The 26,079-nt window shown below is 42.5% G+C and overlaps 1 protein-coding gene and 1 pseudogene across 2 annotated transcripts; both read left to right on the top strand.

The window, feature by feature from the left end:
* Positions 1-1,970: 1,970 nt before the first annotated feature.
* LOC308089165 (uncharacterized protein) lies at positions 1,971-8,584 on the top strand (the record flags this gene model as incomplete). Its single annotated transcript, XM_080433730.1, has 6 exons — positions 1,971-2,245; positions 4,093-4,292; positions 4,741-4,955; positions 6,816-7,236; positions 7,651-7,716; positions 8,404-8,584. The coding sequence occupies 6 exons, from the start codon at positions 1,971-1,973 to the stop codon at positions 8,436-8,438; spliced, it is 1,212 nt and encodes a 403-aa protein (XP_080289856.1). The 3' UTR covers positions 8,439-8,584.
* Positions 8,585-14,056: 5,472 nt separating this feature from the next.
* LOC308089163 (peroxisomal ATPase PEX6-like) lies at positions 14,057-24,428 on the top strand (annotated as a pseudogene). The gene is made up of 7 exons: positions 14,057-14,127; positions 15,895-15,952; positions 16,794-16,900; positions 18,162-18,278; positions 23,281-23,358; positions 23,930-24,051; positions 24,292-24,428. The product of its transcript is annotated as a peroxisomal ATPase PEX6-like (transcript).
* The last annotated feature ends 1,651 nt before the right edge of the window (positions 24,429-26,079 follow it).

The raw sequence follows: 26,079 nt of genomic DNA, 5'->3' as shown, positions 1-26,079 counted from the left end.
ATGTCTCCTCATGTACATACTGTACCTTATATACCTTATGTCGCCTCATGTACATACTGTACCTTATGCACCTTATGTCTCCTCATGTACATACTGTACCTTATGCACCTTATGTCTAACATCATATACACACAGTACCTTATGCACCTTATGTCTAACCTCATATACACACTGTACCTTATGCACCTTATGTCTAACCTCATATACACACTGTACCTTATGCACCTTATGTCTAAACTCATATACACACTGTACCTTATGCACCTTATGTCTAACCCAGGGGTCATCAATAATGACCGTACACGGACAAATGTGTCCGTGGCAAATTCTTCATTTACACACCATTATAATGTTCTTATTTTAATCATAAGACCCAATTACTGAATGTCAAGTCTCTGGGTTTTCTTCAGAATATGTATGGCTCTGATTTACTACGACACTATATATGACACATTAGGAGTCCTACTAGTGGTTCTCAAATGTTTTATTTGCAAGGACCCCCATAACTCTGAGAGTGTACAAATGGAACCAAATGGACCCGTAAATATCTGGTCACTTCAGAAGAGAAAACCCAAATAAAATGCTCTCCACTCCACTGGTCTACTCTGCACATATGTATTATTATGCAGGGTGACAAGGGGGTGTGGTCTCTGAAGACCATATTCACACGGCGGCCATTTTATTATTAAGTTAATGAAATGCCACCCCGTTTCTTCAATGCAAAATTACAAAATGGCCGCCATGTGAATATGCTCTATTATTTCCAATTCCGCCACCCTAGAGCCTAGGGTCTGCCTGACGTTTCTTCCAGTTAAGAGGGAGTTTTTCGTTGCAAAATTGCTTGCTCAGGGTGGGATGTCGGGTCTCTACTACATGTAAAGTGTCTTGAGACAACTTGTTGTGATTTGACACTTTAATAAAATTGAATTGAATTGAATTGAATTGAATTCCATAGTGTAAAATAATACCAGTCAGAGAGTTCCATAGTTTTTGTGTCCACCCCCACCCCTCCTTGTGACAAAATATTGCCCCCCCTCCTGACAGAGGCTAAAATTGTGTGTGTGTGTGTGTGTGTGTGTGTGTGTGTGTGTGTGTGTGTGTGTGTGTGTGGTTGAAGCTACTGACAGGAAACTCCTCAAACTTTAATTTCACTTCCTGATTCACTCAGCAGCCAATCAGGATCATTCTTTTATTAAACATCACCAGTTAGAGAGAGACGAGACAGACAGACAGACAGACAGACAGACAGACAGACAGACAGACAGACAGATTGATCTCTCACAGGTTGTGTGTGTGTGTGTGTGTGTGTGTGTGTGTGTGTGTGTGTGTGTGTGTGTGTGTGTGTGTGTGAGAGAGAGAGAGAGAGAGAGAGAGTGTGTGAGAGAGAGAGAGAGAGAGAGAGAGAGAGAGAGAGAGAGAGCGAGAGAGAGAGAGAGAGAGAGAGAGAGAGAGAGAGAGAGAGAGAGGAGAGAGAGAGAGAGAGAGAGAGAGAGAGAGAGAGAGAGAGAGAGAGAGAGAGAGAGAGAGAGAGAGAGAGTATCAGTGGTGTAAAGTACTTAAGTACAATTTTGAGTTACTTTTTACTTTACTGGAGTATTTCCAATTTGCAATACTTTTACTTCTACTCCACTACATCTCAGAGGCAAATATTGTACTTTTACTCCACTACAATTATTTGAAAACTTTAGTTACTAATTACTTATATATATATATATTATTACATTATAAAACATACATTAACCACTTTAGTCGTATTTTATACATAGGCTATTTGAAAATAGCCGATCTACAAGCTCACAAAAAAAATATCTGAGCTACTTCAATCCACCACTAGACAGTATTGATACTTTTACTTAAGTAAAAAAAAAAAGTATTTTCTTCCACCAGGCGGCTCTCTCTCACATACGTTGCTTCATCATCGTCATACGTCATGACGTCAGCACGTACGTTTACGCTCTGCGTAATCCAAGATGGCGGCGCCCTCGGAGGTGGTTCTGGTGTCGCTTGGTGAGAGGTTTCCTTCATCAAACATCAACCCTCTGCACGCGCTGACCGACAGGAAGAGCTTTAATGTGTTGTTTATGAACACCTCCTCCTCCTCCTCCTCGCACCTCCTGCTGTTCTCCTCCTCCTCCTCCTCCTCCTCCTCCTCGCACCTCCTGCTGTTCTCCTCCTCTTCCTCCTCCTCCTCCTCCTCCTCCTCCTCCTCGCACCTCCTGCTGTTCTCCTCCTCTGGGAGTCAAAGGTAAACAAACATGTCAACAAGCAGTGTAGCCATGGGTCACGTGACGCTTGTCTGTCGCGAGCGTCATGGCAGAATTTCAACCTGGTGTTTGCACTTTCTCCATTAACAGTCCGTACATCTACATAAACGTTCATATTTTTAATATAAAGTGTTTACCTCATGGCCATGGATGTTACAACTATGTACGGGTCCTTATAAGTACCCGTATCTTCAGTATTGTTCAATAAAAAGCATTTTTATCCGATCGGTGGCCATTTTCTCATCGAGTTATAATGTATCAGAGTGCAGTACACCTCCCAACCAATAGGTGCGCGTAGTTGAAAGCACATCAAGAAAATGGCCACCAATCGGATTAAAATGCTTTTTATTAAACAATACGTAAGATACGGGTACTTCTGAGGGCCCGTACATAATGTTAACATCCGTGGCCATGAGGTCAGCACTTTATATTGTAAATGTGAACGTTTATGTAGATGTACGGGTTGTAAATGGAGAAAGAGACAAAACCAGGTTGAAGTTCCTTCATTACTGTCATGATATGACTGTCATGTGTCAGAGCCATATAGTCAACAAGCAGCAGTGGTGATCCTGTGAGAGAAATAAGCAACCAGATACTGGTGTAAAGTAACTAAGTACATTTACTCAAGTACTGTGCTTTCGTACAATCTTGAGGTATTTGTACTTTACTTGAGTATTTCCAATTATCAGTACTTTACCTTCTACTCCATTACATCTCATAGAGGCAAATATTGTACTTTTACTCCAGTACAATTATTTGAAAACGTTTTAGTTACTAGCTAGTTAGTTAGATTTAGATTTTATTACAAAAGAACATACATTAACCACTTCAGCCCTATATATATATATATATATATATATATATATATATATATATATATATATATATATATATATACATTTCGTCCATTTGAAATATCGCGACGCATTGTGAGCTTTTAGATCTGCTATTTTCAAAAGACTGAAATGGGACATTCTGCATAATGAGTACTTTCTACTTTTGGTACTTTGAGTACATTTTGATACCAATACTTTCTTACTTTTACTCAAGTACACTTTGAATTCTGGACTTTAACTTGTCAATGTAAATGAGTGGATTCGAGTGAAATATGTGCAAGACCATGAATCCACGCATTTACATTGACAAAGCATTTGGCAGATTCCACCCCAGAGGTAAAATAAAAGTGCGCCGTGTGACCGTGCCCTAACAGAGTATTTCTGCATTGCAGTATTGATACTTTTACTTAAGTAAAACAATTGGAGTACTTTTTCCACCACCAAGCAGTGGTGATTTAGTGAGAGAAATAAGCAACCAGGACTATGAAAATAAGCTACTAATGTAGTTTATAGGCCACATGAGACATTTAAACCTACACACTGTATACATCTGCTATTTTCAAAACAAATGTTGAAATAAAATGTTTAATATTTGAAACATTGTAACAACACAAATGTAGTATATGGGGCTCCCTGGCACTAAACATGTTCAGATGGGGCAAGTACGTTTGAGTAGGAAGCAACTGTCTTTAGTTGCTATAAACAACACAAGATGTCTGGAATTTAAATATATTGTTATACATATTGTATAGTTATTGAGATATTTGGCATACATATTGAGATATGTGCATCACACAGCCCCAGAATAATGTAAAATAAAAACATAAGTGTTAAAATTAATTATTTTCTGTTTTACAATGGTGCCATACAACAATGGAGAAAATAGTGGATATACAAGCCCTATTTTTGCTATTTATTTATTTAACTGTTTAATGGTAATGGAGGAAAAGGTTATAAATAATGGTGATACTGATGTGTTTTTCCTGCTCTAGTAAAAGAAGCATCTTCATCTGTGTGCATCTGAGGAGCTCTGAGGAGGAGGAGGATGATGATGAGGATGATGAAGGGGCGCTCAGACTCCACTCCAGTGGGTTGTTCCTCAGACATCACCGGATCTCCAACCGGAGCCGTGGCACCGCCCACCTGGTGGCCACGCCCTTACCTTCACCTTCATCTCTGGAGATGTCCGGAGGTACAGTGTGTTATTGTTATTATATTGTTGTTGTTGTTTTTAGGACGAATACAAGAACTCTCGCCCCAAAACACGCTCGTCCCGGGTCAAATCCGGTGACCTCGGAATGGTCGTCAGACTCGTCACCAAGTATTTCTAAACGTATTTGAAAACTTTAGTTACTTTGCAGAAATACATTATATCATAATATAAAACATGCATTAACTACTTCAGCCCTATTTAATTTGAAAATAGCAGATCTACAAGCTGACATCGCATCGCATCGCGAGTAAAACTATGTCTAAACCTAACTTTAACTCATTGACTGCCAGAGTTTAAACATTGTCTATAGCTTCCCTTGCCAGTGATTCCATAAATACACATATCACACACATGTCTGTCTGTCTGTCTGTCTGTCTGTCTGTCTGTCTGTCTGTCTGTCTGTCTGTCTGTCTGTCTGTCTCTCCAGTGGTCTCTCTCCATAAGGTGGTCTTAGGAGCAGGCAAGCAGACACACTCTGCGCTGGGCGACCAGCGAGCGTTTCTCCAGGCTCCTGCAGCTCCTCCTCTCCTCCTGGGTTCTGGCCAGAGAAGGAGACCCTCTGCTCCTACCCCTCCTCCTCCTCCTCCTCCTCCTCCTCCTCCTCCTCCTCCTCACAACCTCCTGGGAGAAGACCCCACTCAGGTGAGAATATCATCATCATTTATTTAACCCATTACAACCAGGAAAGCATCTGTGTCAGGGATTCCGTTAGCCGGTATTTACCGACCATTGACCGGTAAAATGTTTAATTGGCCAGTAATTATAAACACCACCGGCCACCGTGCCACGCATTTTTCCGGTTGGGAAAATGCTGTTATTGTCTCCGCCAGGCCGAAAGGCATGGCGAGAGAGTATGTTTTACCCCCTGTCCGTCCGTCCGTGTGTCATTCTGTCTGTGTACAGCTAATCTCCGGCTCCGTTGGCCCGGTCGTTGCGAAACTGTGCACACACTCTCCCTGGATGCCAAATCAGAACCTCTGCCCAAAATCTTTCACATGGGCCTGTTATAGCGCCACCAGGATGCCGATTTGTGCAAAACTTATTTTTGGATATTACTCCTACAGATTTTATCCAAACATCACGCAAATCGGTACACAGTATCTCTATAGTCATGTGATCAACACAGATCTGTCCGATATTTCATATTCCATCCTGATTGGTTAAGGTTGGCTTCCAAATTTTGCAGGATTGGTCCGTTTTGAACAAAATGTCTCAAATCATGAACACAGCGTGCGATTTCTGTGAAAACTTGCACGCACATTCCCACTAGGCCGAGGAAGAAATGCCACCCTTTTTACATTGGCCTATTATAGCGCCACCAGGAGGCCACAATAACCTACGTGACCTGGCGGAGACCTGTGCTTTTTCTAGTTAGGCTATTTTATCATTTAAGCCTATTATTAATATTATTATTAAGATAAAGTATTTGGCTACAACCATTAAAATCATAATCATTTAAAGTTTTTATCATGATCTGACTGTGTGGTTTAATTCCGACAGCCTGCTGCTGCTGCGCGCTGCAGTTATAGATTAGCCTATTCGTTGTACGATGGTGTCGTGCGTTGAAGCTACAAGCTCACAGCACGTCTCAACGTGCAGCGTTGTGAGCTTGTATGTCTGCTATTTTTAATACGCCACAACACAGCTGAGAGACACAGCTGTGTCTCCTCCTAATCAGCGCTCTCTGGTTCGCTCGGTGTTGATAAACAGAACCGGGATTTTCCGAGGATTCACTGATAGAATCGGAACCAAACCGGACCCAATTGTCGATAAAGGGACCCGAACACGTGTGGGTCGTGGATATTATGAAACCCTGATCTGTGTGTCATTTTAGATTAGAGATGTAAACCTGATCATGAATTATGAAAAGGTCCAAAACTTAAACTTTTCAGGATTCAAATTCAGAGGTATTAAAAGTAGCAGATCTACAAGCTCTTGTAGATCTGCTACTTTTGATTCTTTTTGTGTGACGCTGTAGTATGGTGAAGTAGGACGTTCATTTACAACAACTAAAAACAAAGTTAGATCTTCAAGCTCATAGCGTGTCACTTTGTGCCGCGCTATGAGCTTTTAGATTCGCTATTTTTGAAAAAAAAAAAGACATTTGACAAACATTTTAACTCAAATCTTTGCTTCTGGGGGTCCCTGGAACAACATGTTTTGAGATGGGGGTCTGCAGCCAAATACAGATTATTTTGGTGGTCCTTGACATGAAAAAGTTTAAGCACCACTGATATAGAAACATACGTTTTATATATAATATAAATATATATCATATATATAAATATATATAATATATATAAATATATCCACTGATATAGCAGCATACGATTTTCACTAAACTGTTAGGATTTATAATGAACGCAATTACTATCAGTTTCAGGAGTTTCTTCTTCTCTCAGTTTCAGCAGTTTGTTCTTCTCTCAGTTTCAGGAGTTTCTTCTTCTCTCAGTTTCAGGAGTTTCTTCTTCTCTCAGTTTCAGGAGTATCTTCTTCTCTCAGTTTCAGGAGTATCTTCAAGACCTGCTGGTGATGGAGTGTCGTCCCGTCAGACAGGGAGCGCTGACCGTTGACACGGTCGTCGTGGTGACCGACCGCTGGGACGCCTGTGAAGCTCCTCCCCCTCCTCTGCCCTCCTCCTCCAGACCGATGACATCATCATCGTCTTCATCTTCATCATCAGTGTGCGCGGCGGTGACATCATCAGTGTGCGCGGCGGTGACATCATCAGTGTGCGCGGCGGTGACATCATCAGTGTGCGCGGCGGTGACATCATCAGTGTGCGCGGCGGTGACATCATCAGTGTGCGCGGCGGTGACATCATCAGTGTGCGCGGCGGTGACATCATCAGTGTGCGCGGCGGTGACATGCTGGGTGTTTGCGTCAGACTTTACACATTTCACCAACGGCCTTGGTGACTCAGGTAAAGGAAGATCTGTCACAGTTATGCTCCATTTTTGGGCGGTGTAGCCGCCCCTATAAGTGGGGTTGGGACACCTCATTAGTACACCCTTCGCTGTACTGTGATTGGCTCATAATTAGTACACCCCTAGCATTAGTACACCCCTAGCTGTACTGTGATTGGCTGACTCTATTCAGCACTGTGATTGGCTAGCGAGACACATGATGAAACTAATAACCTATAAATAGGACTATGCACTTCAGGAAGTGAGCTTCCATCACTGTGATGACCACACCGCCCACTTTAAACTTTTAAAAACATTTTTTATAAATCAGCGCTATTGGACACCCTAAAACCATGAATTATGATGTTTGACAATTATGACGTATGACGATTAACGGTCAATTAAAATGCCATATATGGTGACAACCCTAGACGGGGGAGGCGGAGTCAGAAGAGGAGGGGGCGGAGTCACCCTGCTGGAGAACAAGGGGTTCTCAGGTAGGCCTGAACATAATATCCATTATAATATAATATATAATATAATAATATGTAATAATATACATTATCTTCTTAGCCAGGGGGTCTTCAACAGGGGGTCCAGGTGTTTTGTGCCAATCTTTGCTTCTGGGGGGTCCCTGGAACCACATATTTTGAGATGGGGGTCCCTGGAACAGAATATTTTGAGATGGGGGTCCCTGGAACCACAGATTTTGTTTATCCTATCATTTTGGGTGGTCCTTGACATGAACAAAGTTTGAGAACCACTGTTACTATAATGATATTATAATGATATTATAATGATATTATAATGATATTATAATGATATTAGAACCACTGATATTATAACAACAAACTGTTATGATTTAGAAAACATTTGTAGAATCACCAGAAACAAAGATTTGAGTAAAATATTCACTTTATAAAAAAATATTCAAAGATTTGCACAAGTTCTCACGATTTTTCTAAAATAGCTTGTAGATCTGCTATCTGCAAAAGAAATCTAAAAATGACACAGATGCATTCCTGGTCTAAAAGGGTTAATCCATTAAAAACTGAAAAGCATCTGTGTGTCATTATTACATTTTAGGAGACATTTGTAGAAATAAACTGGTTCATATTTCCATGATGCTCTCTCTCTCTGTCTCTCTGTCTCTCTGTCTCTCTGTCTGTGTCTCGGTTCCTCAGGGCTTTGGAGTGTCAGGTGGAGGTTCAGGTGCTAACCAGACGTCTAGACGGGGACAGACGTCTAGCCGGGGACAGACGTCTAGACGGGGACAGCTGTGTGTTTGTGAGCAAGCAGCTGCTGCTCAGACTGGGGCTGTTCAACAGAGAATGGGTTCTTCTGCTGGGGTGGACACAGCGTCCGGCCCAGGTACATGGTTCTTTTTCATGTCAAGGACCCCCAAACTGATATGTTTTTGGCCGCGGACCCCCCATCTGAAAAGATGTTGTACCAGGGACCCCCAGAAGAGAAAATGTGTGTTATTTCTTTTTTAATTCAAATGATTCAAAACATTTTTGATAATTTCCAAAAATGTTTGAGAATAGCAGATGTACAAGATTGTAGATCTGCTATTTTTGAATAGCCAACGTTTAAATGGATAAAGTGGTTAAATGATTGTGATGCTGTATTAACACATTTTTGCTGGAGACCCCCTGGAACCCCCCCCCCCCCCCCCAGGACCCCAGAAAACCCCAGATGTTTATTTATTATACTATATATATATATATAATGAAATGCATCTGAATATGAAGTAACAGCACTTGAGTAAATGTACTTTGTTACTTTGAGTAAATGTACTTTGTTACTTTGAGTAAATGTACTTTGTTACTTTCTGCCGCTGTGCCAGGTGGTGGTCGCAGAACACGGTGGTGAAGACCTGGGGTTACCATGGCAACATGAAGACGCAGCGTTCATATCCAGCACCCTCTGGTTCAACCTGACCAATGGACGACCACTTCCTGTCAACAACACCTCGTTAAAGATGAAGGTGATTCCACATTGCTCTTAGTGATGGTGATGTCAACAACACCTCGTTAAAGATGAAGGTGATTCCACATTGCTCTTAGTGATGGAGATAGAAGGGATTCATTTGTTTGGTTTAACCGGGATAAGATCTGGAAAGGCCTGTACGTTGTTACATTACAGTCATTTAGCAGATGCTTTTATCCAAAGCGACTTACAATAAGTGCATTCAACATAGGTAGGGAACAAAACTACTAATCACCAGAAGTCTGAAGTGCATTCTCCTCTAAAACAAGCAACTAAGAGTATACCTAGTGCTAAGGTAAAAGTGCAATATATCAGCTACCTATTTTCATAAACAGATGAGACAAATAGGAAAATCAAATGAGCAAGAGCTAAAACAAATAAGTGTATCAAATAAACACGATCCAATAAAACAAGAGCTCGTACAAGTAATTTACAGCAAGTAGGCAAGGCTAAGAGGAAGGGTCAGGGTAGTGTTTCCTGAAGAGGTGGGTTTTCAGTCTGCGGTGAAAGATGACAGCAGTGACTCTGCTGTCCTGACATCAGTGGGGAGTTCATTCCACCACTGTGGGGCCAGTCGCCCCGAGGTGGCAGACCGAAGTGGTCGGGCAGGGGTGTAAGCATCGACCATAACCCGGAGGTAAGGAGGAGCTGTTCTTTTCACTGCCCTATAGACGAATCCACAGACGCGCTGCCTGTAGCTGCCTGTAGGCGGCCATTGCTGCGGTGTCGCGTCCGCGGAGCGTTGACACCGCAGCAATGGCTGCGCGCAGGGCAGCGCTCCGTGGATTCGTGTATAGGCTAGCACCAGGGTCTTCAACTGGATGCGAGCCGCTACGGGGAGCTAGTGTAGAGAACGGAGAAGGATAGTTGTGTGGGAGGTTGAACACCAGACGAGCTGCAGCTTTCTGAACAAGCTCCAGAGGTCTGATGGCAGACGCCGGAGCACCAGCAAGGAAGGAGTTGCAGTAGTCCAGGCGGGAGATGACAAGAGCCTGGATGAGCACCTGGGCTGCCTTCTCCGTGAGGAAGGGGCGAATCCTCCTGATGTCGTAGAGGAGGAATCTGCAGGACCGTGTCACTGATGCGATGTCGGTCGTCCAGGGTCACACCCAGATTCCTCACAGTCCTAGTTGACGTCCCCACAGCATTATCAATGGTGATGGCCATGTCTCTGTGTGGACTGTCTCTGTGAGGACACTGCCATCAGCCCTTCCCCGGGGGGGAGGGCTGATGACTGATTCCCCCGCTGAGGGGAATCAGCTCGGTCTTGTCCAGGTTGATGTTCAGGTGGTGCGTCGACATTCACTCTGCTGTGTTTCTGCTATGTTCAGGGGGGGGGGGGGGCGTTAGTGACTCAGGGGTAGAGCGGCTGGATGGGAACCACAAGGTCCCCAGTTCGATCCCGGGCTCCCCCAGAGTTAGTGTCGAAGTGTCCTTGAGCAAGACACTGAACCCCTAATAGCATGGTTTCCTCCGCCATCGTTGTGTGAATGTGTGAATGTAATGCACAATCTATGTAAAGCACTTTGGATAAAAGTGCTATATAAATGCACCATTTACCATTTTACCATTTCACAATATTTATCTGGTGCTTATCGGGTTGGGGGGTCCCCAGTTCAAATATGATTATTTTGGGGGGTCGTGGCCTGAAAAGGTTGAGAACCACTGGGCTAAATAAAGGGCCTGCCCCTGTTCCTCACTTGTATTGAAGCTGTGTGTAGTCTCTTCATGGTATGACCTGATGAAGATGTGTTGTATTTAAGCTGTGTGTAGTCTCTTCATGGTATGACCTGATGAAGATGTGTTGTATTTAAGCTGTGTGTAGTCTCTTCATGGTATGACCTGATGAAGACTTATTGACATGGAAACGTCATGTTATTTGCCTGCACCCTGTAATCAAGCCTTCCTCCTCCATAACACTAAACCATAACCACACTGCTGTACTCTGTCCATAACACTAAACCATAACTATTTTGCTGTTTAAAATCAACACTGCTGTTCTCTGTCCCATTGCAGAGATGGAAGCCGGGGCGTCTCCCCCTGCAGGTCAGACAGTGAATGTCTGAGCGTCCGTCCTCCAATCGGCTCGGAGCTGCACATCCAGCCTGTCCTCTGTCCACACTGTAAACAACACGGTTGCTATGACGACCTCCTCCAGCTCCACTTCACCGTACCCAGGTAATGACACTGTAAACAACACGGTTGCTATGACAATTTAAGTTGAAGATTAATTGTCACTCTTATAATTGCGATTAAATACATTTCAATGTGTGTTTAGCGTTGAACATTGGGACGTATGAATACAAATTACATTTCTGTTTGCCTTTTAGGCTTTGTAATAAAACCTTGCATGTCCAAAACCGTTTCCTTTGTTTTATTACTATTTTAAAATCATTTTTAAAGTAGTGAAACTAGCCGATCTACAAGCTCACAGAAAAACATAACAAAGTTATTTTTTTTGCCCCGACAGCAACGATATAATTATGGACACAGTGTGACCTGTCTGTCTGTCTGTCTGTCTGTCTGTCTGTCTGTCTGTCTGTCTGTCTGTCTGTCTGTCTGTCTGTCAGGTTGGTCAGTGAGGGAGACATATTGACGGTTCCTGCTCAGCACTGTCCTGACCTGCTACACCACAACACAGATGGAATAAACAGGTATTATTATTATGATTATTGTCTCGGCATGGCGAGAGAGTATGTTTGGCACCCTGTCCGTCCGTCCTTCTGTCTGTGAGCAGCTAATCTCCGGCACCGTTGGCCCGGTCACTGCCAAACTGTGCACACACACCCCCTGGATGCCAAAGCAGAACCTCTGCCCCGAATCTTTCAGATCAGCCTATCATAGCGCCACCAGGAGGCCGATTTATTTTATATTATTCCTACATATTTCGTCCAAACATCACGCAAATCAGTACACAGTATCTCTATAGTCATGTGATCAACATGCATCTGTCCGATATTTCATATTCCATCCTAATTGGCTAACATTGGCTTCCAAAGTCTGCAGGATAGGTCCGTTTTGAACAAAATCAAATCTGTGAAATTTTGCACTTACATTATTTCCCACTAGGCAGAGGAAGAAATGCCACCCTTTTCACATTGGCCTGTTACTGTTATAGTGCCACCATCAGGTCTAATTTAGCGAAACACATTTCTGGAACAAAATGCCTCAAATCATGAATGCAGTGTGCAATTGCTGTGAAAGGCCTAAGAAGAAATGCCACCCTTTTCACATTGGCCTATTATAGCGCCACCAGGAGGCCACAATAACCTACCTGACCTGGTGGAGACCTGTGCTCTGATTTCTCCCAGCATGCAACATTGCTCTCATCATTCATTCATCTTCTCCCTCTCCTCCAGGTGTTCTGTAGTTCACTTCATCTCCTCTCCTCCAGGTGTTCTGTAGTTCACTTCATCTCCTCTCCTCCAGGTGTTCTGTAGTTCACTTCATCTCCTCTCCTCCAGGTGTTCTGTAGTTCACTTCATCTCCTCTCCTCCAGGTGTTCTGTAGTTCACTTCATCTCCTCTCCTCCAGGTGTTCTGTAGTTCACTTCATCTCCTCTCCTCCAGGTGTTCTGTAGTTCACTTCATCTTCTCTCCTCCAGGTGTTCTGTAGTTCACTTCATCTCCTCTCCTCCAGGTGTTCTGTAGTTCACTTCATCTCCTCTCCTCCAGGTGTTCTGTAGTTCACTTCATCTCCTCTCCTCCAGGTGTTCTGTAGTTCACTTCATCTTCTCTCCTCCAGGTGTTCTGTAGTTCACTTCATCTCCTCTCCTCCAGGTGTTCTGTAGTTCACTTCATCTCCTCTCCTCCAGGTGTTCTGTAGTTCACTTCATCTCCTCTCCTCCAGGTGTTCTGTAGTTCACTTCATCTTCTCTCCTCCAGGTGTTCTGTAGTTCACTTCATCTCCTCTCCTCCAGGTGTTCTGTAGTTCACTTCATCTCCTCTCCTCCAGGTGTTCTGTAGTTCACTTCATCTCCTCTCCTCCAGGTGTTCTGTAGTTCACTTCATCTCCTCTCCTCCAGGTGTTCTGTAGTTCACTTCATCTTCTCTCCTCCAGGTGTTCTGTAGTTCACTTCATCTCCTCTCCTCCAGGTGTTCTGTAGTTCACTTCATCTCCTCTCCTCCAGGTGTTCTGTAGTTCACTTCATCTCCTCTCCTCCAGGTGTTCTGTAGTTCACTTCAGAGTGCAGAAGGTTGTTGGACCTGAAGAAGAACAGAAGGTTGTAGGAAGTCATGAAGAGCAGAGCAGAGCAGCGTTCCTGGCAGACAGACAACACACCACACTCTCTTAAACAGCACAAGGTACAAGCCCACAACTGTGAGCTTGTAGATCTGCTATTTTTGGAGCACGACACCCGCAGGCAAACCAACCATAAAGTCCCTCCCTAACATTTTATATATTAAATATTTGTTGACAAAATTGTCAATATATTTTAGTTATAGTTTTAGTCATCATAGCTTAGTTTTTATTTAGTTTTTGTCGGTGGAAAAAGGTAGTCAATGAACATGTATCCACAAGAGGATAATTATGCCAGAGATTTGCTCCTGATCTAGGCTGTGGTACGCTCAAAATGAAGATCCATGATAGAATGTTTTATTTACAATATTACATTTACAGTAAATACAATACATTAACCACAGTGTTGTGTGTGTGTGTGTGTGTGTGTGTGTGTGTGTGTGTGTGTGTGTGTGTGTGTGTGTGTGTGTGTGTGTGTGTGTGTGTGTGTGTGTGTGTGTGTGTGTGTGTGTGTGTGTGTGTGTGTGTGTGTGTGTGTGTGTGTGTGTGTGTGTGTGTGTGTGGGGGGGGGGGGGGGGGGGGGGGTTTGGAGCAGGAAGAGCTTCTATGGTGTCAGCGTCCACACAGAGGACTTCAGCAGTGCTCTGGACAGCCTGCAGGCGGCGCTGTCCTCCACTGTAGGAGCTCCTAAGGTAAACATATTTGAGCTATAACCATTATTTTATACTTTGGCTATTCAAAAATAGCAGATATACAAGCTCACAGCGCGGCACCGTTTTAGAAAAATCTTGAACATTTGTGAAAATCTTAGTATACATATATTTTTAGAATAACTCAAATATTTGCTTCTGGGGGTCGCTGATCCCCTATATTTTGATGGGGATCAGCGACCAAATACATATAATTTTAGGGGTCCTTGACATGAAAAAGCCACTGATATTACAACATACGTTTTTTTCCCCAAAACACATTTTCACAATTTTTCAAAAATAGCAGATCTACAAGCTCATAGTAGATCTATAACAGCAAAAATAAAACCTGGTGAAACAGTTGCGTGCATTATAGCAAGATGAGGATAAAGGAAACCTTCAGTCTAAATGTCCAGTTTGATCATTCACAACTACTGTGCCAGATACTGTGCCCCACATCAAGAGAGTAAAAGAAAAAAACAGTTTCAGTCATTACTCAGTCCGACTTCACTGTAGCCTATAGTAGTCTTTTCATAAATGATATTTGTATTTAGGCTGTCCTGAAAGTTTATAATATTTAGAGAAATGTAAAGTTTCAAATACAAAAGTAGTAGTACTAGTTGTGACTGATCAAACTGGACATTTAGACTGAATGTTTCCTTTATCCTCATCTTGCGCTAATGCACACAACTGTTTCGTTTTATTTTTGTTGTTTCTCATAAGCGTGCATCCGTTGTCCGTCAACAACACAGTAGTCTGTTCCTTGACTTCAGTGCGCTGACTCTCTCCCCACCCTCCCCCCGCCCCCCGCCCCCTTGCGCTTCAACAACACAAGAAAAGGCCGTTTGCGTCAAGGACCCCCAAAATGATATGTATTTGGCCGCAGACCCCCATCCCAAAATGTTTTGTTCCAGGTGCCCCCCAGAACCACAGATTTGAGTTACACATGTTCGCTTTAAAAATATATATATATTCAAATATTTGCACACATTTGAACTTCTAGATCTGCTATTTTTGAATTGTATAAAATATGGATAAAGGGGTTAAAATGATTGACACTTTATTAACTAATTTTGCTGGGGGTCCCCGGACCGCACTTTGAGAACCAATGGCTTCTTATTTTTTTTCATATGAAAGCAGGGAATCAGAGCTACAAATAGACATATTGTACAGTTTGACCCACCAGTGTTAGAGATATGGCTTATAGAGGGATGTCTTGCACAGATCTGTCACGACCGTCACGGATGAACTTCAACCTGGTGTTTGTACTTTCTCCCTCTTTGGCCCGTACATCTACATAAACGTTTATATTTCAAAAATAAAGTGCTGACCTCATGGTCATGGATCTTACAATTATGTACGGGTCCGTTCCGTATTGTTCAATAAAAAGCACTTTAATCTGATCGGTGGCCATTTTCTCTGTATTTTCTCCATTTGCTTTCAACTACGCGACCCTAACGGTTGGGAGGTGTATAGCACTCTGATACATTATAACTCATTATAACTCGTTTATGTAGACGTACGGGCCAGAAAAGGGAGAAAGGGCAAACACCAGGTTGAAGTTCATCATGACAGTCATGTTTCAGGGCTCTTATAGCACAGATGCAGAGACTTGACTAAACAGCTCCTAAAGACCCAGGTCTTTGTTCTCTGAGAATGTCACACAAATAAAACAATATTGCTTTCCTTACCTGTAAATGTATTTCATTTAATTGTTTTGTTACAATACGTTAAATGTGTTTCATTTGATTACAGTGTAAAAGGTCCTGAACTTCTCAACATGTTGGTCAGAGTGAGGAGAACGTTCGAGAAGGTCTGTAGCACAATTATACATTACCATAAATATATGATTTATTTGACCTTTATCTAACCAGTAAGAGCACAGTGAGACAGTCTCTTTTACAAGTATGAACTGGCCAAGAGGCAGATTAAACATACAAAACAATACAAAATACAATACAAATACAGTACAAAAGACCAAAACATGATTAACGAGACTACGGCGGCTCGTGTGGGACAACCAGGGCATGGATGTGTGTAATGACAACTAAGAACAGATTGATGAAAAGCAAAAACAAATAGAGTAAGTAGTGATATGCTTATAGCCCAGTTAGACTCTTCACATACTAGAGTATGTCTGACATAAATTTCAGGGCTTAAATCCACATGTAAATATGAAATAAATGCATAAACATGTAGCTAAGATTTAAGGTTATGGCTAGCAACCTCTAATTCAAGTGGTGTTTTCTCTACTTAGAGTTCTATAAGCTGTAGTTTCAAAACTATTCACTCAATCTTATTAAACAATGTATCATTATTTCAGCTAAATTTGGTCACACACACACACATATATATATATATATATATATATATATATATATATATATATATATATATATATATATATATATATATATATATATATATATCTGCTCAATGCTATGAGGTCTGCTGGGGAAACTGGACGACAGGGGACATTGTGTAAATAGACCTCATGGCCAGTCATTTGGGATCAATATAAGATAATACAAAATTAATAATTATAGTGTAATTAATGAAGTCATGTCATTAATGATGTATGAACAGTGTTATTAATAATTACAGTGTAATTAATGATGTCATGTCATTAATTAATGTTATTAATTAATCAACAGTGTTCTCCAAGGCCAGAGCTGCAACTCCCTGCATCGTCTTCTTTGATGAGTTGGACTCTGGCGCCCAACAGGGGGCGCTCTGGAGACTCAGGAGGTGTGATGGACAGGTGTGATGAATTGATCATATTTCATATGAACTGATATGAATAGAAGTAGGCGGAGCTGGGCTCCAGGACCTGCTTCCTCTGCTCCTGAAACTGAGATCACCATGACAACCACTTTATTATTATCCAGGGTTAATAATAAATTAACCAGGGAACCAGGGTTTTTAACCACTTTATTATTATCTAGGGTTAATAATCAATTAACCAGGGAACCAGGGTTTTTAACCACTTTATTATTATCCAGGGTTAATAATAAATTAACCAGGGAACCAGGGTTTTTAACCACTTTATTATTATCTAGGGTTAATAATCAATTAACCAGGGTTTTTAACCACTTTATTATTCGCTACGCTCAATATGCTATATAGTTGCGGAGCGCTCGGCAAATAACTGACTTTCCTGACTGCTGTCTTCAAACCTTATCATATACTTAAGGCCTAGATGCTCCGCTTGAATGGCTATATATATTATATTATATATATTATATATATGTACATCCTGTGTGCAGGAGGGCCGACATCTTCTTGGAAAAGAATCATTATTATGATTTTACCCTGAACATGGATTCAAGTTCTCAGTCACCGTCGACTGATTTAATTCATTTGGATTCCATAGAAGTCAGCAGCATGTCTTCTAAGGAAGCATGTAATGCACTGAAAATAGCCGATCTACAAGCTTACAACACGTTGCAGCACAACTTATAATTGTAAGCTTGTAGATCAGCTATTTCCATTTATTTGTCATTTTAAGATGAAAGAGTTTTTGAAGTGGTCAAACTAGCAACATGTTCAGTCTTCCAGAAAATCCTAATGATCTCAGATATTTCATAAAAGCAAAGGTTAACCCTCTGGTGTCAAAGCAAAACGCCTCGCCTGAAAGAAGGAGTTCCAAGTCAATCCTTTGTCATTTTCTACTTGCTGGTTGTTTTTACATCATACTTTTGCACAGAAGCAGCCTTTATATAAAGCCTTATTATAAGCGGAAATGGCAAAAAAAAAAAAAAAAACGTGTTTTCGTTTTAGGAATATTGACATCTATCAGGAGCAGAACAAAACCTGACCTTGTTTTTCCATAACTGTTGTTCTACCAGGGTGGTTTCATCATGTTCTTGTATGTTCTATCAGGGTGGTTTCATCATGTTCTTGTATGTTCTATCAGGGTGGTTTCATCATGTTCTTGTATGTTCTATCAGGGTGGTTTCATCATGTTCTTGTATGTTCTATCAGGGTGGTTTCATCATGTTCTTGTATGTTCGTTCTATCAGGGTGGTTTCTCAGCTCTTGGCTGAGTTGGATTCTCTGGGTTCCTGTGAAGGACTTTTTGTGATCGGAGCCACAAACCGACCTGACCTTCTGGACCAATCACTGCTCAGACCTGGCAGGTCAGAGTTCACTGCTGATGTTGTTATTATTATTATTATTATTATTATTATGGGGCCAGAGCTCAGGCACTGAGCTGGGCTCCGTTTTGATGTTGGCATTATTTTTTTCCTTCTTCTTCTTCTGCCACTTTTCGCAGTTCTGGCTGAACCGTGCTGTCGCTTTTTACGAAACTCGGCCATATGGTAGATGGTCATGAAAAACTATCAAGAAATAATTCTCACAATCTTTCGTCAAAAGGTGGCGCTATAGCACTCAATCGAAAATGCCAACTTTGAACAGGTACAACTCATGCCCTGTTTGACCTACAGCCATGAAACTTCGATACACATATGCGTCTCCTCATGCTGAACAACTTTTGACCTCTGAGCTTTAGATCTCCCACCATTTTGAATTATATGAAAAACAGTCATTGGCTCTTAAAAGCTTCATTCTTTCACTTATGGAAAATCCGTCGCTAACGTTTTGTCTGCAAAGGTCAGTGTCATGCAGATTGCTCAAAAATCCCAGGAGGAGATAGATTTTAACTATTGCAGTTTTATGACAATTATTCATCTGCGCCTAACACACATGCAGACTCATTTGTTTGAAACTTTGCAGTAATGTAGAGGTAGCCTGATTATCAGACTGAAGCTGCGTGGAGCTACAGTCTGAAATTGGCTGCACTGTAGTCGATTACTTGGGGGAGGGGATTAGCATTTCCCTAAACCAATCACAAGAGATCAAAGGATCCGCTTACATGTGACGTCGCAGGTTAGTGTCGCACAGCTTGAGAACGCCCCGTGGCGCTGATTGGCTTGTCGTTAGACCCACCCCCACCTCCAACTCTGATTTGACAGGTATTTCTTCTACCGTGAAAAGGCATAGGCTCACATTATGACACCAGACCAAGAGGAGCCCCAATTCAGAGAGTGGGCGGGGTCTATGGTCTGGAACCAGGCTAATGTAGAGGGTCATTCCAAATATCACTTAAACCAATCTTACTCCAATTGGCCAAAGGGGGGCGCTATAGCAATTTTTTTTAAATACTAATTTTAAACAGGCATAATGCATGCATCGTTTGGCCGACAGCCATGAAACTTGCTTACACTTGTGCCTTGACACATGAGGAACACTTGTATCACTTTGACCAGTAAGCTCCGCCCTTAGATTTTCCGCAATTTTGAGCAGTTTGAAGAACACTTAAACCCAGGATTTTTAAGCTTTTTGCGTGAAACGATATCATCTGTCTGACCTCCTTTTTCACTAGATCAGGTCTGTTGGTCCAATGGCTTCTCGCTTAAGTGTGTGCCTTTCAACCTCAAGGTCGCCAGTTCAAGCCTCACTTGATGCAGACTTCATTAAAGTTGCATTGCACACAACATGATTGTGTCAATTAATGCATGTGCAATTGTTAAAGATAACCTGAAATGCTTATTTGAGAGTGTTTTTTCAATGTATGACATACTTCATTGTAAAAATAGCCGATCGACAATCTCGCAACTTTTCAGATGGCAACGTTTTTTGAGCTTGTAGATCGACTACTTTCACAGTAGATGGTTAGGGAACCAGTGATCTAGAGGTCTTCAACAGGGGTACTGCAGGGGGTCCGCGAAATTGTTGTTTGATAAAAATAAAATAAAAAACTTTTTAAAAACTTTTTGTTAATTTGTTAACACACAAATCGGTAGACAGTATCTCTATAGTCATGTGATCGTCACGGATCTGTCCGATTTACCATATTCCATTCTGATTGGTTAAGATTGGCTTCCAAAGTTTGCAGGATTGGTTCATTTTGAACAAAATGCCTCAAATCATGAACGCAGCATCTGATTTCCGTGAAATTTTCCACTGAGATTCCCACTTGGCCCAGGAAGAAATGCCACCCTTTTCACATTGGCCTGTTATAGCGCCACCAGCAGGTCTAATTTAGCAAACCACATTTTTGGAACAAAATGCCTCAAATCATGAATGTAGTGTCCGATTGTCGTGCAAGGCCTAATAAGAAATGGCACCCTTTTCACATTGGCCTATTATAGCGCCACCAGGAGGCCACAATAATCTACCTGACCTGGCGGAGACCTGTGCTCCGAGGAGCACTTTTTCTAGTTTATATTGTTTTTATTTTGGAGAAACGTGGTAACTTGGCATTTGAGGACAGAGGAATTAAAAACTATCATCATTATCAGTGGTCCTTTGAGGAGGCTTATGCTTCAATTCCAAAAGTACTTAAAGCTTAACTACAAAAGAGGATCAACTCATTGCCATGTCCACAGACTCTGTCAAGACACTCATGTATGAAACACAGTACCTTGTGAAGTTCTGGATGAATTGTCAGGCACAATACCCAGAGCTTGCAGTAAAAGCTAAATGTATTTGACCTTTTGTAACTACGTATCTCTGTGACAGTAGTATTTGAGACATGAGACTCCACTATAGCCAAGAAGAGTCAAACATGGACCACCCGTGATCATGTCATGAACCACTAGTGGAGAAACAGTTCACTCAATGACATGGTGACCTAAGATGACACGTCAATGTTGTTGACAGCAGTTACTGGAACTTCCACAGAAAAGGGAACTGGAATCTCAAGAAGTGGAAGTGTGGCCTGGTTGAGTCATCATTATTAGGAAATGTGCCCATATAACAGCATGTGTCTGCTAACTCATCAGTTAACATGAGTTTAATATCTAAGGCTGGATGAAGTAAGAGACATTCTCAAAAACACTCAAACGCTCTGCTCCCTAGCATTATATTTCAGTTAAATAATGACTGTTAATTAAGGGCTTGATTAAAAGTGTTGCGCATAGTATCGTGCAATGAATTATATCAAGCCCTTAACAGTCATTATTTAAGAACATGTGTCTATGGACAATTGGTTGAGAAATAGTGTTATAAAGGGTTATGAGTATTTTAGCTCTTATAACTCTAATCATACAGAGTTATAAGCTGATCATAATATATTATAGACCTGGGATGCATAGTGTTAGTGTTACCAAAAACACTAATCTGAGCTCATATCCCCTCCCAACACAACAGTGGTCCCCAGGTTGAGTCTTAGTCAGGGTGGTGGTCCCTGGTTCACAATCAGTTGAAAACCCCTGATCTAGAGTAGTTAGCAAAACAGGCTTGGTCCATCAAGGACGGAAATACTTATACACTTATATATATCAACAGACACTACCAGGGCTATCGTATCTCTAGCTCAGGGGTTTTCAACTGATTTTGACCCAGGGACCACCATCCTGACTAAGAGCAACCTGGGGACCACCACTATTGTGCGTGGTGGGTCCATCATAGACCCACCCCACACAATAGTGGTGGGGGGTTCATGCACCACAGGGAGCTGGAGAAAATAGCTATAATATCAATATAATATCTAATAAAATACAGTGATTTTGTTTGAATATGATGGAATATGATTAAGGATTACTGTGATTATGGTAAGCTCACATTTCATATCACACACACACACACACCATACAGTAAGAACTCCTGTAAGTTATTAAAAGTAAAAAAACTAACGTTTTTTTCTTTTTCTTAATGCATGGCCAGGGACCACCGGTTGAAAACCCCTGCTCTAGCTCAATGAGAAAAAAGGCAGCCTATGAGTCCGGAGGTCACCGGTTCAATCCCTGTCCCCGACAATGTGTTGAGGTGATCACAATTTGGCATTCTTAGGCTTACACATAGTATTTCTTGAGGTTAGGGGTAGGCATAGTTTTACTGAGGTTAGGGTTAGTGAGGGTTTAAAATGCTCATGTTAAAGGAAGGGTAAGTGATATGTGTGGGTATTTTTTTTATTTTTTTTTGTTAAAAGGTTAAAGTAGTATATTGTGATAGTAATCATTGCTACAGAGCGTTTGTTGGGTCACAGGGGTCTCTCCAGCTCTTTAGTAAACACAATATAGTACATTTTCAGGTAGGTGACAACATTTAAGCCAATCAGGAGAGAGCACTGAAAATGCATTTTCTGTTTATTAAAGAGCTGGAGAGACAGGGAGATTCCTTTTACTGAACAAACACTCTATAGCAATGAGTACAATCAGAATATAGAGCTATTTAACACTTATTTTAACCAAAGTAAATCACTTACCCTACCTTTAATTGCATTGTTTTCTTTTTCTCAAGTTCGGTCTTCTATGTTTCTACGGCTTATTGTGCATATTATTTATCATTGCCTCTATCTTTTTGTCTCCGCCATGCCGAAAGGCATGGCGAGAGAGTAGGTTTTACCCTCCGTCCGTCCGTGTGTGTGTCCGTCCGTGTGTGTGTCCGTCCGTGTGTGTGTCCGTCCTGTCCGTGTGTTACCACCAAATGTCCGGCACCGTTGGCCCGTTCGCTGCAGAACTGTGCGCACACACTCCCTGGATGCCAATTCAGAATCTCTGCCTCAATTTTTTCACATGGGCCTGTTATAGCGCCACCTGGAGGCCGATTTGTGCAAAACCCATTACTCCTACAGATTTTATCCAAACGTCATGCAAATCGGTACACAGTATCTCTATAGTCATGTGATCTGTCCGATTTCCCATATTCCATCTTCATTGGCTAAGGTTTGCTTCCAAAATTTGCAGGATTGGTCAGTTTAGAACAAAACGCCTCAAATCATGAACGCAGCTTACGATTTCCGTGAAATTTCACAAACACATTCCCACTAGGCCAAGGAAGAAATGCCACCCTTTTCACATTGGCCTGTTATAGCGCCACCAGCAGGTCTAATTTAGCAAAACACATTTTTGGAACAAAATGCCTCAAATCATGAATGCAGTGTCCGATTGCCGTGAACAACCTAAGAATAAATGGCACCCTTTTCACATTGGCCTATTATAGCGCCACCAGGAGGCCACAATAACGTGCCTGACCTGGCGGAGACCTGTGCTCCGAGGAGCACTTTTTCTAGTTTATTTCTGCAATCACTGGCCCCGTATTATCGCTGCTTGCAGCTATATTTATTATTATTATTATTATTATTATTATTATTATTATTATTTTTAATAATGAATACATGTTGTGTCTGTTCAGGTTTGATAAGCTGGTTTATGTTGGAATCAATGAAGACAAGCAGTCCCAGCTTCAGGTTCTGAAGGCCATCGCCAGAAAGTAGGGACCCCCCCCCCCCCCACACACACACACACACACACACTACATATTTTATAACATTGTGTTGCAGATTAAACATTTTCATAGATTTCATAGATAACTTCATAGACTTCATAGACTGTGACCATTTAGGAAGCTGGATGTACATTTGACCACAGTCTGAAAGAGGCATTCCTTACCAAGGTGTTAAAGTACCAACGTCTTAAGGATGTTATTATGCAGCTTGGTTACAGATGTAAACTGCTTGTGTTCATATTTGGAAGCCTCGGTAATGTCCATGAATTAGTATTGATTGCAGGAATGACCAATAAGATAAGAGCTGATAAGACATTGACTACATTGTGTTCAGTGTCTGTGATAATTGTCAGTCGACCATATATGGAGGAGACAATGCTTCCTGTATCTATGATCTGTGTCCTGAAACGTGTGTGTGTGTGTGTGTGTGTGTGTGTGTGTGTGTGTGTGTGTGTGTGTGTGTGTGTGTGTGTGTGTGTGTGTGTGTGTGTGTGTGTGTGTGTGCGTGTGCGTGCGTGCGTGCGTGCGCGTGCGCGCGGTTCCAGTGTGATGCCAGTGTCAACCTGGAGGAGGTGGTGAGTCGCTGCCCCGCCCACCTGACGGGGGCGGACCTCTACGCCCTCTGCTCTGACGCCATGACGACCGCCGTCAACAGAAAGATCTCCTCCATCGTCAACGGTAACCGTCACAACTCTGTCTGTGTGTCTGCGATTCGTGACTATCCCTGGCGTATCTCCAGAGCCGTCCGACCGATCGACTTCAAACTCGGCGCCCCGAGGGAGCGGTGTGCTGAGTGAGGAGTCGGTCGGATCAGCGGCTCTCAAAAACATATCTATAATTCAACAAATCTCCATAATATGGACACGCAGTGTGTTCTATCCCTCACTTTTACTGTCTGTCTGTCTGTCTGTCTCTCAGGTATGGACACAGAAGAGTCTCCTGTGGTTCTGACAGGAGAGGACTTTGACAGAGCAGTGCAGCAGTGTAAACCATCTGTCTCTGACCAGGAGCTTCTCCGATACCAACACCTGCACCTTAACCTGACCGCCAAGTAACACCTGACCAACACCTGCACCTTAACCTGACCGCCAAGTAACACCTGACCAACACCTGCACCTTAACCTGACCGCCAAGTAACACCTGACCAACACCTGCACCTTAACCTGACCGCCAAGTAACACCTGACCAACACCTGTACCTTAACCTGACCGACAAGTAACACCTGACCAACACCTGCACCTTAACCTGACCGCAAAGTAACACCTGACCAACACCTGTACCTTAACCTGACCGACAAGTAACACCTGACCAACACCTGTACCTTAACCTGACCGCAAAGTAACACCTGACCAACACCTGTACCTTAACCTGACCGCCAAGTAACACCTGACCAACACCTGTACCTTAACCTGACTGACAAGTAACACCTCACCAACACCTGTACCTTAACCTGACCGCCAAGTAACACCTGACCAACACCTGTACCTTAACCTGACCGACAAGTAACACCTGACCAACACCTGTACCTTAACCTGACTGACAAGTAACACCTGACCAACACCTGCACCTTAACCTGACCGCAAAGTAACACCTGACCAACACCTGTACCTTAACCTGACTGACAAGTAACACCTGACCAACACCTGTACCTTAACCTGACCGCAAAGTAACACCTGACCAACACCTGTACCTTAACCTGACCGCAAAGTAACACCTGACCAACACCTGTACCTTAACCTGACCGCAAAGTAACACCTGACCAACACCTGTACCTTAACCTGACTGACAAGTAACACCTGACCAACACCTGTACCTTAACCTGACCGCAAAGTAACACCTGACCAACACCTGTATCTTAACCTGACCGCCAAGTAACACCTGACCAACACCTGTATCTTAACCTGACCGCCAAGTAACACCTGACCAACACCTGTACCTTAACCTGACTGACAAGTAACACCTGACCAACACCTGTACCTTAACCTGACCGCAAAGTAACACCTGACCAACACCTGTATCTTAACCTGACCGCCAAGTAACACCTGACCAACACCTGTACCTTAACCTGACCGCAAAGTAACACCTGACCAACACCTGTACCTTAACCTGACTGACAAGTAACACCTGACCAACACCTGTACCTTAACCTGACCGCAAAGTAACACCTGACCAACACCTGTATCTTAACCTGACCGCCAAGTAACACCTGACCAACACCTGTATCTTAACCTGACCGCCAAGTAACACCTGACCAACACCTGTACCTTAACCTGACCGCAAAGTAACACCTGACCAACACCTGTACCTTAACCTGACTGACAAGTAACACCTGACCAACACCTGTACCTTAACCTGACCGCCAAGTAACACCTGACCAACACCTGTACCTTAACCTGACCGCCAAGTAACACCTGACCAACACCTGTACCTTAACCTGACCGCCAAGTAACACCTGACCAACACCTGCACCTTAACCTGACCGCCAAGTAACACCTGCACCACAGCTCTCAGAGCTCTAGAACAGTGTGGTTGTACTGGTCAGCTCTCAGAGCTCTAGAACAGTGTGGTTGTACTGGTCAGTGTTCTAGAACAGTGTGGTTGTACTGGTCAGTTTTCTAGAACAGTGTGGTTGTACTGGTCAGAGCTCTAGAACAGTGTGGTTGTACTGGTCAGTGCTCTAGAACAGTGTGGTTGTACTGGTCAGAG

The sequence above is a fragment of the Gymnoscopelus braueri genome (assembly GCF_963280865.1).
Source record: "Gymnoscopelus braueri genome assembly, chromosome: 7".
Taxonomy (NCBI): Eukaryota; Metazoa; Chordata; class Actinopteri; order Myctophiformes; family Myctophidae; genus Gymnoscopelus; species Gymnoscopelus braueri.
The sequence above is the reverse complement of the archived record's forward strand: the minus strand, read 5'-3'. Positions and strand labels throughout refer to the sequence as shown.